General features: G+C 43.1%; 1 protein-coding gene across 1 annotated transcript in view; it reads left to right on the top strand.

Annotated features, from left to right (window-relative positions):
* RAB5B (RAB5B, member RAS oncogene family) overlaps positions 1–14598 on the top strand; it is an 80736-nt gene that overhangs the window by 30314 nt on the left and 35824 nt on the right. Inside the window, exon 2 of the mRNA XM_088473071.1 lies at positions 14302–14564. Coding sequence (XP_088329197.1) covers positions 14402–14564 — 163 coding nt within the window. The 5' untranslated portion in view covers positions 14302–14401. The remainder of the gene's footprint in view (positions 1–14301; positions 14565–14598) is intronic.

Genomic DNA, 14598 nt, shown 5'->3' with positions numbered 1-14598 from the left:
CACCTCAACTCACCACCTGCAGTTTCCCCGAAGTCCGCAAAAATGAGCACACATCATCTCTACACTCTCTTCATCCCCCTGCTCAAAAACAATCTTTCCTCGACACTACAGCAACCCTGATAAGCTCATTGGCTGTTGGGCATTGCAGGTCAATCTGAAGATTCGGCAGATGACAATGCCTCTGGATGCGTTGGGGGACTGATATATCTGGCGGTCTTACACCAGTTCAGTGTGGACCGCCCCATATATCATGCCGTCGCATCTGCCGTCGCTGTGTACACACATTGTCTAGTGTTTACGCAGCATAACACTCACAAAACCCACACCCAATCCTCTTATTTACATCTGAGCTCATCTCCCTTCACATTCCCACCCGCCCACTTTGCTCCACAAATGATTGCCGCCTCTCTTCCCAACTGGTTACTTCCTCCCACCTTCACTATTTTACTTGTGCTGCTACTTACCACTGGAACTCACTCCATCTCCCTATCAGACTTTCTACATCTCTTCAAAATTCACTTCTTTATCAATGCCCTCCAGCTCTCATCCTAACCCACTGCTACATGCTCCTTGCTCTCTATATCTTCCGCTCTGTGTCACCCCCTCTCCCATTTCCCTTTTAGATTGTAAGCTCTCATGAGCAGGGCCCTCTTCCCTCATGTACTTTTTCTTTCCTTACTTATACCATCATCAACCTTCCCACTGTCAACAATAGCCCCAAACCTTGGGTTTAACCGTCGCGATGCTTATTTTGGGTACTATGGGCCTGATTCAGCAGTGCTCTCTAATCTGAACGCAGATTCCCGAAGTTTGGGAATCTGCGCAGGCACCAGACCCGTTGTGAGCATGTGCACAACGGGTCTGCGAGTGTGCTTTCAAATAGTCAGCAGGCTGTCAGTGATTGAGAGTCTGCTGCCGTTTGGGGGAGGGTAGGGGGCAGCGACAGCCTCCATTACCTGAAACGGAGGTGTGCCGCCGCTGTTTGGGTGGGCGAATAGGCCAGGATCTCCGTCGGGTGATGGAGATTTCCTGGCCTCTTCCTCTAAACTGTGGTGGCTGGCTGCAGGACCCTATGGGTCACCACAGTCGGCCGATGGTACGCAGCTCGGCTAAGTAATGCACAGGGGGTGTGATGCATCCTGTGCATTACCATATCTGCAAAGGATCGCAATTGCAAATCTGCCTGAGTGCAGCTTTGCAATTACGATCCTTACAGAATCAGGCCCTGTGCCTGCTGCTGCAGAAATGTTTATTAGACATGTCCATGTTCTGCTATGTGTTTACCGACCTCGGGCTGAATTCAATTAGAGGCGAAAAGTTTTTGCAGGTTTACATTTGCTTAAGGCTGCAGCAGGTGTATTTTTGAGTTTTGTTAAATTTTCACTTGAGACCCCAAAATATACTAGTGCAGTACTTCTTTTCTCACATTACATTATATCATTTATTCACACTTATGCAAACATGCATGTAACAGCCATTTGACTCATATTAAGGTCACTAAATACTTTTATTAGGGCTATTAATACTCTTCTATATTGATTCCCAGGCTCAGTTAGGCTTTTCTTGGGGTACAGACTAGTTTCCCCAAAATATTCTGTCCTTTTCGCTAGTTTCGTTATTAAATACATTCGCCTATCCGCGCCTTCGCCTGTTTTGGAATTGAATACGGAGAGAAGTGCGGATGCACATGGTGAAAACACAGGCGAATGAGGCGCAATCATCAATCTTTTCACCGACCTCTGCTTTTCCCAGCGAATTGAATTTGGCCCCTTGTAGGCGACGACACCCGGCGGGGTGCCAGCATCAGCAAGTGCATACACACTTGCGTTTGACGGCGCGATAGATGCAGCATGGCCCTCGCTAACTGTTGCCCCTCAGACCTGCATGCAGGTTCTTCGGTCAGTGGCGCTGTCGCACGGGAGAGCGCATCGTTAGTCACAATGAGGGTACACACTAGACGATGTGCCCTGGATCAGACGACATATCTTGTGTGTGTGTGTGTGTGTGTGTGTGTGTGTGTGTATACCTGGCATAAGACACATTCTTGAGCATAAAAAACAATTGACACAGGCAGAGTCACAAGGGATCTGGCTCTCTGAGAGGGACTGTTTGGAGCAACTGCAGCAATAATGTATGAGGACACGTCTGTGTGTTTTCATGTACAATTTTTCTGTCTGTGTGTGGAACTGGCTCAGTGAGTAACAGACCTTGGAGCTTCTATGTCTCAGTGAGTAAGCGACCATGTGTGAGCCTTCAGATACTGCTGTCTCTCCAGTTGTGCTTGGAGTTAGATGCTCCTATACCTCTAATAACAGAACGTGACGTTCCACACTGGGACTTGTTCAACAGCTTAGGTGCCACAGGCACCCTACTTCTAATGCAGAGGTTTACTGCTTTACTGAACAATTATTGTCACCTCCCTGTATCCTGTTTACAACAGTTATTCGATGTAGACTTTTTTTATTGACCAATTAAATACTTTAAAACCTTGTAATTCTTTTGAGACTTGTATCTTCCTGTCTTTTTGTTTTTCCCCATCATTATTATCCAATGAGTAGATTAATGTGGATAAAACTCTTCCAAAGTTGGTAGTCTGGCTCTTCCATTTATTTTTGCACTTTTCCTGCATGTATTTTTCTCCAATGTTAAGTGGTATTTATAGTCCTACTCATATAACTGTTTTTTATTAATACGTACTAGGATATTACTAGAAATGTAACCATACTATAGCAGAATTCTGGCGGAGCCCCAACATCATCAAGCCAGATAGTTTCTAGGGTTGGGGAGAGTCAACTGTCACACAAACAGCTCATTGATTATATAATTACTTGCTTATGTACATGGTTTAACCCGGGTAGACCTTAGATATTTACTGTTTCCATTTCCATCTCACCACTCCAATAACACATTAACCCTTCACCTCTATAGTAATTAATCACTGCTATAGTAAGACATTACCTTCACTTATCTGTGTATTAACACATTCCACTCACTCTCCTCTGTAACACATTTCCCTCCCTCACCCATATTGTAACACATTCAACATTCCTCACCTGTGAAGAAATACAACCCCTCCCTCACACCTGTAGTAACACATTATCCTCCCTCACACCTGTAGTCATTTATTCCCCTCCCTCACCCCTGTAGTAACACATTACTCCCACTCACCCCTGTAGTAACACATTCCCCTCCCTTGCCTGTGTTGTAACACATTCCCTTCCTACTTTGATATGTGAATGATAAACCTGAAAACTTGGTACTGCATCAGGCGTTCGAATTATACCACCTGTGATATTGCATCAGGCTGCAGAACGAATACTAACTAATACTATTATATGCATATAAATATATCTGGTTGCTAATCAAATGGAATTCTTCTGTTATCTGCTATACTGCCCTGATGTGTAAAAGATAACTCGGTCTCTTTTCAGTGCCTTTCATGTACTTTTCCTCAGGTCTAAATTATATTTTTTTGCTGTATGTTTTTGATTACCTGTGGTATCACACTACGGCCCATATTCAATTAGGAGCGAAAAGTCCAAGGCCAGGTTTTGCCGTCGAAAACTTATCCTGCGCGTCCCCGCTTATCCCCGTAATCAATTCCAAATCGGTGAAAACTGGACCTGGAGAAAATGTCGAAGTCCTGTAATTTTTGGGGAAATCAGCCTGACACCCCCCAAAAGATGCTATGACATGGGGTTTCACTATGGGTACCCCCGAATAGCCCTGCAAAAGCTATTTGGGGTCTTTGAATGGTCTCAATCGGTGCTATTTAGCGTCTTTGGGACAGTGGTGAAGAATAGCATTTAGCCACTTTTAGGGGGGAAAATAAGTAGTACCATCAAATTTGGGGTACATGAAAATGGGTGCAAGCATATTTTAAAGTAGTTAAAGTCAAGCATTAAAAAAGCGCCAAAAACGCACCTTCAGCAAATACCTGCAATCCAAAAAACTCCTCCCCCATACTTGCAGACCCCACCCCAAGGCTATTTTGCTAGTTTTTTAATTTGTACCTCCACTTTGAACTTCACCACTTTTTCAGTGCTTTTTTGGGGTGTCCTTTGTGGGTTTTTCTTGTTTTTTTTACGCAGTTTGCGTAAAGGGGGGTGTAAAAAGGGTTTATTGTGGTTGCTGCAAGTTTACCCCAATTCTGCATTTTATTCCTCCGGGTATCCATTGGCGAATCTTTTCTGCTGGTTAGAAGGCACAAACTTTTCACATCGGCGTAAAGTCGGAGAAATTGAATACGGGGATAAATGGAATTGGCGAAAATGACGTAATCGGCCAAAATTTAGCGCCTAATCGAGTACGATCCTATGTATTAACAAACATATCTATTAAATGTGCCTACGTATTGCCACATAAAACCACCTATTTAGTATTGGTGCTAATAATAATAAAAAAATATTTTCGCCCATACGTAGAGTAATATTGAGAAATTTTAACTATTAATAAGTGGAATCAAACTGTTTAATTGTTCTTTTAAAGGAGGATATTTATAAGGCCTCTCTGTGTGTCTTCTTGATCACCAGAAAAACTATATGAACATTTTTTCATTTCTATTTTAATGCATATCTAATAAAAATTTTATTTTAAATAGTATTATAAATAAGAGTGCCCCCAAAAAGAGGTTTTCCTTTTTGTTTTGCTCCCTTGTCAAAACTTACCTATATAAAACGTTGTTATGTTGGCTTCACACTACGGAATGGATCTTTGCTTGAAGGGCAGTGTGACATTCGGAGCTTTCTGGAAATCCTGTTTGCTCTGGACCGGCCTATCTGGCTAAAACTGGAAAGTTAAATAATTTCTGTAGACTTTTAAGTTTGACACTTCACTGTGTTTTTGCTGAATGTACAGTCAGGTCCATAAATATTGGGACATTGACAGAATTTTCTAATTTTGGCCTCTATTCACCACCACAATGGCTTTGAAATGAAACAAACAAGATGTGCTTTAACTGCAGACTTTCAGATTTAATTTGAGGGTAATTACATCCAAATCGGGTGAACAGTGTAGGAATTACAATGGTTTCAATATGTGCCTCCCACTTTTTAAGGGGCCAAAAGTAATGGGACTATCAACTCAAAAGCTATTTCATGGACAGGTGTGGGCTATTCCCTCATTATTTCATTATCAATTAAGCAGGTAAAAGGTCTGGAGTTGATTCTAGGTGTGACATTTGTATTTGGATCTCATATTGAGAGTCGACAGCAACTGATTCCAAAGAGCTGTCACTATCAGTGAAGCAAGCCATCATTAGGCTGAAAAATCAAAACAAACCCATCAGAGAGATAGCAAAAACATTAGGTGTGGCCAAATCAACTGTTTGGAACATTCTTAAACAGAAAGAACGCACCGGAGAGCTCAGCACCACCAAAAGACCCGGAAGACCACGGAAAACAACTGTGGTGGATGACAGAAGAATAATTTCCTTGGTGAAGAAAAACCCCTTCACAACAGTTGGCCAAATCAAGAACACTCTCCAGGAGGTAGGTGTATATGTGTCAAAGTCAACAATCAAGAGAAGACTTCACAAGAGTGAATATAGAGGGTTCACCACAAGATGTAAACCATTGGTGAGCCACAAAAACAGGAAGACCAGATTAGAGTTTGCCAAACAACATCTAAAAAAGCCATTATAGTTCTGGAACAACATCCTATGGACAGATGAGACAAAGATCAACTTGTACCACAGTGATGGGAAGAGAAGAGTATGGAGAAGGAAAGGAACTGCCCATGATCCAAAACATACCACCTCATCAGTGAAGCATGGTGGTTGTAGTGTCATGGCGTGGGCATGTATGGCTGCCAATGGAACTGGTTCCATTGTATTTATTGATTGTTACCGCTGACAAAAGCAGCAGAATGAATTCTGAAGTGTTTCGGGCAATATTATATGCTCATATTCAGTCAAATTCTTCAGAACTCATTGGACGGCGCTTCACAGTGCAGATGGACATGACCCGAAGCATACTGCAAAAGCAACCAAAGACTTTTTTTTTAAGGCTAAAAAGTGGGATGTTATGCAATGGCCAAGTCAATCCGCTGACCTGAATCCGATTGAGCATGCATTTCACTTGATGAAGACAAAACTGAAGGGAAAATGCCCCAAGAACAAGCAGGAACTGAAGACATTTGCAGTAGAGGCCTGGCAGAGCATCACCAGGGATGAAACCCAGCGTCTGGTGATGTTTATGCGTTTCAGACTTCAGGCTGTAATTGCCTGCAAAGGATTTGCAACAAAGTATTAAAAAGTGAAAGTTAGATTTAGGATTGTTTAGTTTGTCCCATTACTTTTGGCCCCTTAAAAAGTGGGAGGCACATATAGAAACCATTGTAATTCCTACACCGTTCACCTGATTTGGATGTAATTACCCTCAAATTAAATCTGAAAGTCTGCAGTTAAAGCACATATTGTTTGTTTCATTTCAAAGCCATTGTGGTGGTGAATAGAGGCCAAAATCTGAAAATTCTGTCAATGTCCCAATATTTATGGACCTGACTGTATGTGTGGCGAAGAGGCCCTCACAAAATATTATATCGTACAATGTGTGCCGTTCTGTCATTTATATTCTGTATAAACATGGTATGTCAATTTGCTGCATTTGATTGCCCTACATGTGTCCAGAGAGGCTGATGGATAGGCTGCGGTTTACGACCCTTTGAAGACAGCTACCCCAGGAAGAGGGGTTGATAACGATCTATGTCAATTCCTGTGATTTGGGAATGTTTATATAACTGTGTCTGATCTCCTGACAGACAGTTATGGGACCCTTTGACCAGTTGAGGAAAATGTGAAATGGTCTTGTGATCTTTGAAGAGCAGAATGTGTGTAATGGTGCATACACATGGTCAGATTTTTCTTCAGATCTGAACGATAATGATTTTAAAAATCGTTCATATCTGAAGGAAAATCTGACATATTTTACATGTTTGAACGATGCGCGTTCCCGATGGTCCGATAACGATATCTGACATCTGATGTGTTTTTGAGTCAGTTTTGGACGATTTCAGTAATTTTAATGCAGTCAAAAATCATTCATAGTTCAAATTGTTGGTCAAATCGTTCAGATCATTTGTCTGACACATCTGGCAAATCTGACCGTGTGTATGCAAATAATTTTTTACAGCTGGGAGAGTTAATCAGAAAGGTGGGGGGGCTAAGAGGGAGTTATATAGTCACACATGTTTAAAGCAGGGACCCTGTTGGTTTGGCCAGGTAACCCTGTATTGGAAATCTATTGATCTCAAATCTTGCTGACCTGATGAGGAGAACCTTCTTAAGTATGAACAAAGAATTAGGAATGTATAAAAAGAAAGACCCTCCAGCATTCAGTGTTCACTCATTGGGGAACGGATCGAAGTGCTGTGAGTGCACCTGGATATTCTTGTTATTATTATCCTTATATGGCGCCACAAGGGTTCCGCAGAGCCTCACAAAGTACATTAACAAATGAGCAAACTCGTAAAAGTCACCTACAGTACAAGACAATACAGAATAAGAACATAGTTTATAGACATTGCTGCAGCGATCATAACACTTAAAAAAGCAGTAGGGCGTCAGCTACCAAGTGTTAAGTGACCTTGTGGAGAGTTTTGAGTAGATGATGGTATGAGTGAGGGAAGGAAAAGCACATAATTGAAGAGGGCCCTGCTCACACGAGCTTACATACTATAGGGGGGAGGGGGGGGTGTGACACAGGGTAGACAGTGAGGAAGAAGCATGTAAGCAGCAGGTTAGGATGAGAGCTGGAAGGCTTTGAAGTAGTGCGTCTTGAGACCCCGTTTGAAGATTTGTGGAGAGTCGGAGAGGGAGAGAGTACCAGAGGAAGGGAGCAGCACGGGCGAGATCTTGGAGGCAGGAGTGGAAGGAAGTGATCAATAGGCAAGAGAGGTTGGATGCATTTGTAGGAGAGGCAGGAAGATTAGTGTGATGTAGATGAAGGTGTGGTGAAGTGATGGGGAGAGGAGGGTGGGTGCTGAGCTTAGTGGTTGGGTAGTAGGACCATTGTGGGAGAGATAAGAATGAAAGAGGAGTAATGGGAGAGGAGAAGGAGGGAAGCAGAGGGGAGGAATGAGGGGAGAGAAGGGGAGGAGACTAGGGGGGAAAGGATAGAGGTGGGAACAGGGGGCAGAATAAAGGATTAGGTAGGCACTGAGTAAAGTGAGAATTTGAAGAAAACATGGTCACGGTGTGGATGAGGCAAGAATAGTGTATGTGTGAGAACAACCGTGTTGAAGGTTTTTCAAAAATGCTGGTGAAAGAACACAGTTGGTGAATGCGTATGCTTGATGCCGAGTTTATTTATTTTTTAGTTTTTTTTATTGAGGGAAATATACGTGTTTTGAAAATGAGTAATAAAAAAAGAAGTTCAAAGTTGTGAGGCTAGGCAAAAGCAATGGTAAATCAGACCGTATATGCAAGGTTTAGAGGTTACTTTGCATTGGTTCAAATAAGAATTTAGTTTTTAGTGAAAAAAGAGGCAGCACAAATAGTAGCAAGTGAGATAATGTCATGGAGGAGACATTGCAGGTGGCTGACGTTGGAGGTGAATAAGCACAGTGTATATGAGTGAGCAGCAGGTAGTTTGGGGCTGTGCATGGAGTACTAAAAGGAGTTGGATAAGTTGGTTCTCTACTGTATACTGGTTTATACAAAGATGGGAGCTCTAGTGGAGTGAGCTTTGTGTACTACTAGGCATCCAATGATGGTGGTCTCTAAACTGTATAAAACAGAGGTTCCCAAACGTGGTCCTCAAGGCTCCCCATCAGCTCATGTTTTAGAGATATCCATGGTCGAGCACAGGTGATTAAATCAATTTGACTGAGGTACTAATTAAGGCCCTGATTCAGAGCCGGACGCAAGTGGCTGCTCGTTCGCTCTGAGCGATGTTTGCCCAACTGCGCATGCGTACGGATCGTTATACGCATGCGCGAACCACTCAGTGCGGCCGAAATTCATGTGCTCGCAAAATAGCGAATGTCTGATAATTTGAGTGACAGAAAGAGGCGTATGTGGGTGGTAACAGGGGAAGGTGCTTGAAAACGGGGAGTGGAGAGCCGATCGCAGGCGTGCTTAAAGGTCAAAACGGGCGTTTTATGGGTGTGCATATTTAAAACAGCAGCGTCATTGACCACGTCACTGGGTTCTTTTATAGCCAGAACTGCTCGCAAAATTGTGGTAGCAAACACCAACCACAAGAATAGCGAGCAGTTCATACCCTGGTCGATGTACTCGATTAATCTAATAAATAGCGGACATGACTTAGGATGCGAGCGGCCAGGGGGCGTATTTTTCAAAAAAACTAACGCAAGTTTTGTTCGCTCGTTCAGACCTAGAGGCGTGAACAGACCGCAAACAGCGAACGGTTCATTTGAATAGCCACCCCTTGTTTTAGAACGAACGACCGCAAATAGCGAGTGGCTCTGAATGAGGGCCTAAGTCACCTGTGTTCAACCATGATATCTCTAAAACATGAATTGTTGGGTAGCCTTGAGGACCGTGATTGGGAACCTCTGGACTATAAAGGCATCCAGTAAGACTGGATTTTGTGCTGTATACTGACAGGCATCCAGTAATGGGATTTCTGTATTGTGTATATAGGCTGGCATCCATTGAGTGTGGGTTCTGTATACTGACAAGCATCCAATGATGGGTAGTCTTCATTCTAGCAACCTGTACTTGTCACAACCTGTGCAGTTCCTCTTTCCTGCCTAGGGTGTCGCTCTCTGCTCTGGTGTTTTTAGCACACTCAGCTGATGCAACAAACGGCTGAGTTTGAGCAGTTTGTGTGCTAGAAGCACCAGGACAGAGAGCGACACCCCAAGCAGGAAAGCGGAACTGCACGGGTTGGGACAGGTGCAGGGTGCTAGAATGAAGACTAATGGGAACTCTGCACAGTATAAAGTCTGGCATCCAGTGTGCGGGTTCTGTCGTATTCTACTCAAACTGTATTTTTTGTAACTAAAGTTTGAAAAGTTTTATTATGACCACTAGCTGTCACTCTTCTAATGTATAATATAACATCTGTGCTAGATAAAGACAAACAGGGAGTTGGTTTTATTAGTTCTTTATAGTGGATTGTTGGTGACACTGGAATCAGGTCTGGCTTGGTCACAGGCATACGGGCAGTTGTAAATAGAGTGCACATTGCACCCAACTTCTGAGATTATATATTAATCTTCACATTTAAAGAAAGAAAGTTCACTGTCAGGGTGGCTGATCATGCCCCCGTTGCCACACAAATCTCAGCTTTCTAGGTGATGAGGTTAATGTGCTCAGAATAAAATAATAATTACAAAAACCCTTAACCATGTGATATTGACTTGCCTGCTCTGGTCACAAGATTAACTTTTGCACTCAGCCTTTGTTTCCTTCTTTCCTTTCTTTTTTTATTTTGTTAAAATTTTATTGGCAACTGTGGAAGAATGTGCAAGTGCCAGTTACCCAAGTCCCCCTGCGATGACCACGGTGCTCTAATGACATAGTGGTACTCTTATTTTACTCATGTTTGTCATAGGATCCATACAGATTGAATCAGATGATTTCTACTTTTTATTTCTCTTTTTGATTTAACATGCATTATACTAACTAGTCTGGTCTATTCACATGATGCATTTATATACTGTCACTTCAGATCATATAGTTGCATTGGCTTGGAAAAATGGTACTTAATAACACTTACAGAACTAATAATAATTCTCTCTTTTCCAAAAGCACTTTACATTATTGCAGAGGGTGAGGCCTACCTCTTGTGTGTGCTCACTTGCTGTTCTTCAGTCCCTGCCTCATTGGAGCTTCTAGCCTAAGGGCCTGATTCAGCAGAGTACGCATGGAAGTGTTTTACAGATTCCCGACGTTCAGGAATCTACGTATGCGCTGGACATGTGCAGTACCGGTCTGTGATATCGCTCACAGTCCGGCAGCAGACTCAGTGATTATCAGTCTGCTGCCGCTTCGGGGATGCGATGGCCTCCGCTCCCCAAAATGGCGGTGGGGGAATGAGGAGGCCATGTTCTCAATCGGCTCACTAAGATTTCCTAGCCTCTTGTGTGACTCCAAGGGTCACTTAACTGGCCGATGGGATCGCAGATGATCTAATATTGCATTGTAGAACACAACTCGGATTAGTAGTGCATGTAGGAGGCATGACGCCTCCCGCTGCATTACCATATTAGAGCTATCGCAGCTGCTACTATGTTAATAACAGCGATAGTGCGGCCACAGCTGAATCGGGCCCTAAATTTCTTATCACACCCACCCTAAGGTCCATTTTTGTCAGAAGCCAATTAACATACCAATACAAATGTGAAGACCATCGTGACCATCGGGGCTTGCGACGAGACCCTTGTGATAGGGTCTTGTCTGTCGCAAGCCCCAGTGAGCTTTCGGCTCTATTAGAGCCGGAAGCTCACCACTGACATCACGAGTGATGACAGTGGGGCCTCCCCCAAACGGCAGGCGTTCCGTTGGGAACGCCTCCGTTTGGCAAGCCACCGCCCCGCCTACAAAACGGTGCGAGCTGTCGATCACCATCGACGGCCACCCCTTTTGTAGTAAGCCCCGGAGCGAGAGAATTTCTCTCGCTTCGGGGCTTGCGCGTGCGCAGTGTGGCCACTGCGCGTGCGCAGGGCCTCTACATCGACCCACTTGCGAGTGCATCGGCGCTTGTGAGCGGGTCTGAATGAGACCCTGAGTACACAGTGCAGAGCGAGTACACAGTGCAGAGCCGGGAGCAGTGAGCAGGTGGGTGTACAACATGGCATGCGTGACCTATGTCATGCCGCCGCGATTCCATAGGTCACGGACAGGGCACGCCTGAGCCTCCCAGAAGAACCCAACACTGCCCAGGCTAGCAGTACAAGTAAAGTCAACTCTGACTTCGCTGACCTCGCAGCACACTTGACAACCGCTCGCAGCACACTAGTGGGTGAAAAATGCTGTTAGAAGCTACATGTTTCACCCATACATTGGGCTTCATCAGGCCACCCCTTTCTTTTGCATGTCACTGCAGTGCGATAGTGTATTAACTATAGAGACTTTCTACTCCATACAATAGTTGTCTGACATTCTTTTTGAATGTATAATAAATACTGTTTTATGAATGAATGTAATTTTATTTATTTTGCTGATTCTGACTTCATAAGTGCAGGGTTTTTTTTAGGGTTTACAGATTTATTTATTTTTTTTCTACTGTGTACATTTAACTGACTGCATATAACTAATACATATATAGATGTACAGCACATTAATATCAGAGCAATATATTGAGCTTTGTATTACAGGTATTCATGTTTTACAAGTACACCATTCATTTACATTTTAGTATATAGAGAAGAGGCAGATTATTTTTTTAGAATTATTTTCTATTACCTTTTATTCCATTTCACCTATTACCTATTACCTTTTATCTTTCAATACTCTACACCTTACTGCTCCCCATATCCCCCATTAATGCGCCAAGGGATATTTCACTATATTTACTCTGTTTGCCTTAGTATGAGGCACTTTGTTTTATTCCCATCCAATTAACAGCATTTTGGCTCTCTAACACAATACTATAATATACAGCTATTTTACGCAGGTACTATACAAAATATTCTAGTACCTAACCTGCCAGTATATGTTTGGCCTGTGGGAGGATATTGAGTACTTAGAGGAAACATGGGGAGAACCTACACACAGAGGCTTGGTTGGAATTTACTCTATTAACCCAGCAATTATTTATTTTTAACCAAGTATTGTTAAAGCAGGGCGCATACAGAGCAAGTCATACAAGATTTTCACAAACGTTTACATGAAACAATACCACACTTATAACTAGGGTGGTGCGACGTGCCACAGCACAGGGCCCCGCAGGACAGGGGTGCTACTTAGGCCTGTCAATTTTTTGGTTTACAATCTTCCCATTTGTAACTTCCTCTTCTTTTATCCCTGCCATCTCCTGGCCTCCCCTATCTCCTCCCTGGCTGACTCCCCCCTCCATCCGGCCGCCTCCCCAAAAGCACCTACAATCACATCCTCTTTCAGTTAACACATACATTTCAAATTACTGTCATACATGGCAGTCAGACACCTTACACACACAAACACAGCTATCTGCCCCACAATTTCTGATGGCAGCCCTGATAGGCATAGCCACAGATTCCTGACCCAGGTGTTACCAGCACACTTCAAGTACCTCTGTCAGTGAGTTCAGCTGCCGGCACAGGGTACATACATGGATCTCACCACAGCTGATATTTTCTGCATATACACTACAAGCAGCACTCTTTCTATACCTTCAGTCTGTGATCTACACTGCCTGCTCCAGGCATGTGCAAATCCTGCTGCAGGTGCAGCTTTATTAGGGCTCTCCTACATCTAGAGCTGGTGAGTTATACTGCATAAGTATTGTGTATAATTACTGCAGCCTTGGATTTACACTGTATTTAACAGTGACCTCAGGATAACAGTGGCACCACAGGGTCGGTACCCCTTCATCATACGGGACAAATCAGATTGGTCATGGCCCCTTCCCATGAGACCACGCCCCTTTTTTGCCCATGCATCTTACATCCCTATTTGAAAATAAGGAAGACAGAGGCGCCGCTGCTCTTTCACAGGGCACCAAAAGTCTAGTTACAACTTGGCATAATACATACAGTGGATGTAGCCATTTTGTATGATCGTCCAATATTCAAAAGATTGCTTCATTTCACTAGAAACTATTGGCATCACATGATGTTGTCATTCTTAACGTCAGTAGTTTCTAGCATCTTGATAGGATGCATTCTATATTATATCAACCCAAATAGTGGCTCTCTGTACCGTGCGCAGGCAGCTGGTATACCTTTAATATACAGCATTTTATCAAATGACATGACATGCCGTGTCGTTAATTTGGGTTCAGTATATTTTGTCGATGATCAAAATGTCAACAGTCATTATCTAGACACCATAATGTCACCCAGTACGTTATATCGACACCCAATTTTTATACTAACCACAAACCTTCAGGTGTGAACATGTTAACCATCTCAACATGCTAACTTCATCCCCATTAAAATAACACTGTATTAATTTTCATTTTTTGTGTTAGAAGGTTGTAATTTTTGTTTCGTGATCTGTAAATACCGCTATGAATTTTATTCTAGTTCTCACAATTGTATTCACCAGGACATTTATCAGTCATTATCACTTTTTACCTACAGCTCATACATTATGCAAAAATCTTTTGCAACTTTAGTTTTTGTTGAGACCGTACGATAAATGAATAGGGTTATCCAATTTGATAATGGGTAATTTTTACTGCATTCTAGATCCTGCCTTTGAATCTGCTGCCTGTCACCAGCACAAGCCCAAAAAGGTTCTTACAGTTCTCCATCCTCTGGAGCATTCCTTGTAAATTGTTCCAAGGAAATGGCCGGGAGAGGAGCAGCAAGGCCGAATGGTCAGTCACAGGCCAGTAAGATCTGCCAGTTCAAGTTGGTTTTGCTGGGTGAATCTGCCGTGGGGAAGTCCAGTCTGGTATTGCGCTTTGTCAAGGGACAGTTTCATGAATTCCAGGAGAGCACAATCGGAGGTAGGTGGTCTGCAGGGACCTGTAGAATTTCTTT

Source organism: Taudactylus pleione, unplaced genomic scaffold (genome assembly GCF_031769625.1).
Source record: "Taudactylus pleione unplaced genomic scaffold, aTauple2 ptg000130l, whole genome shotgun sequence".
NCBI lineage: Eukaryota > Metazoa > Chordata > Amphibia > Anura > Myobatrachidae > Taudactylus > Taudactylus pleione.
This window is presented reverse-complemented; position numbering and strand designations above follow the sequence as displayed.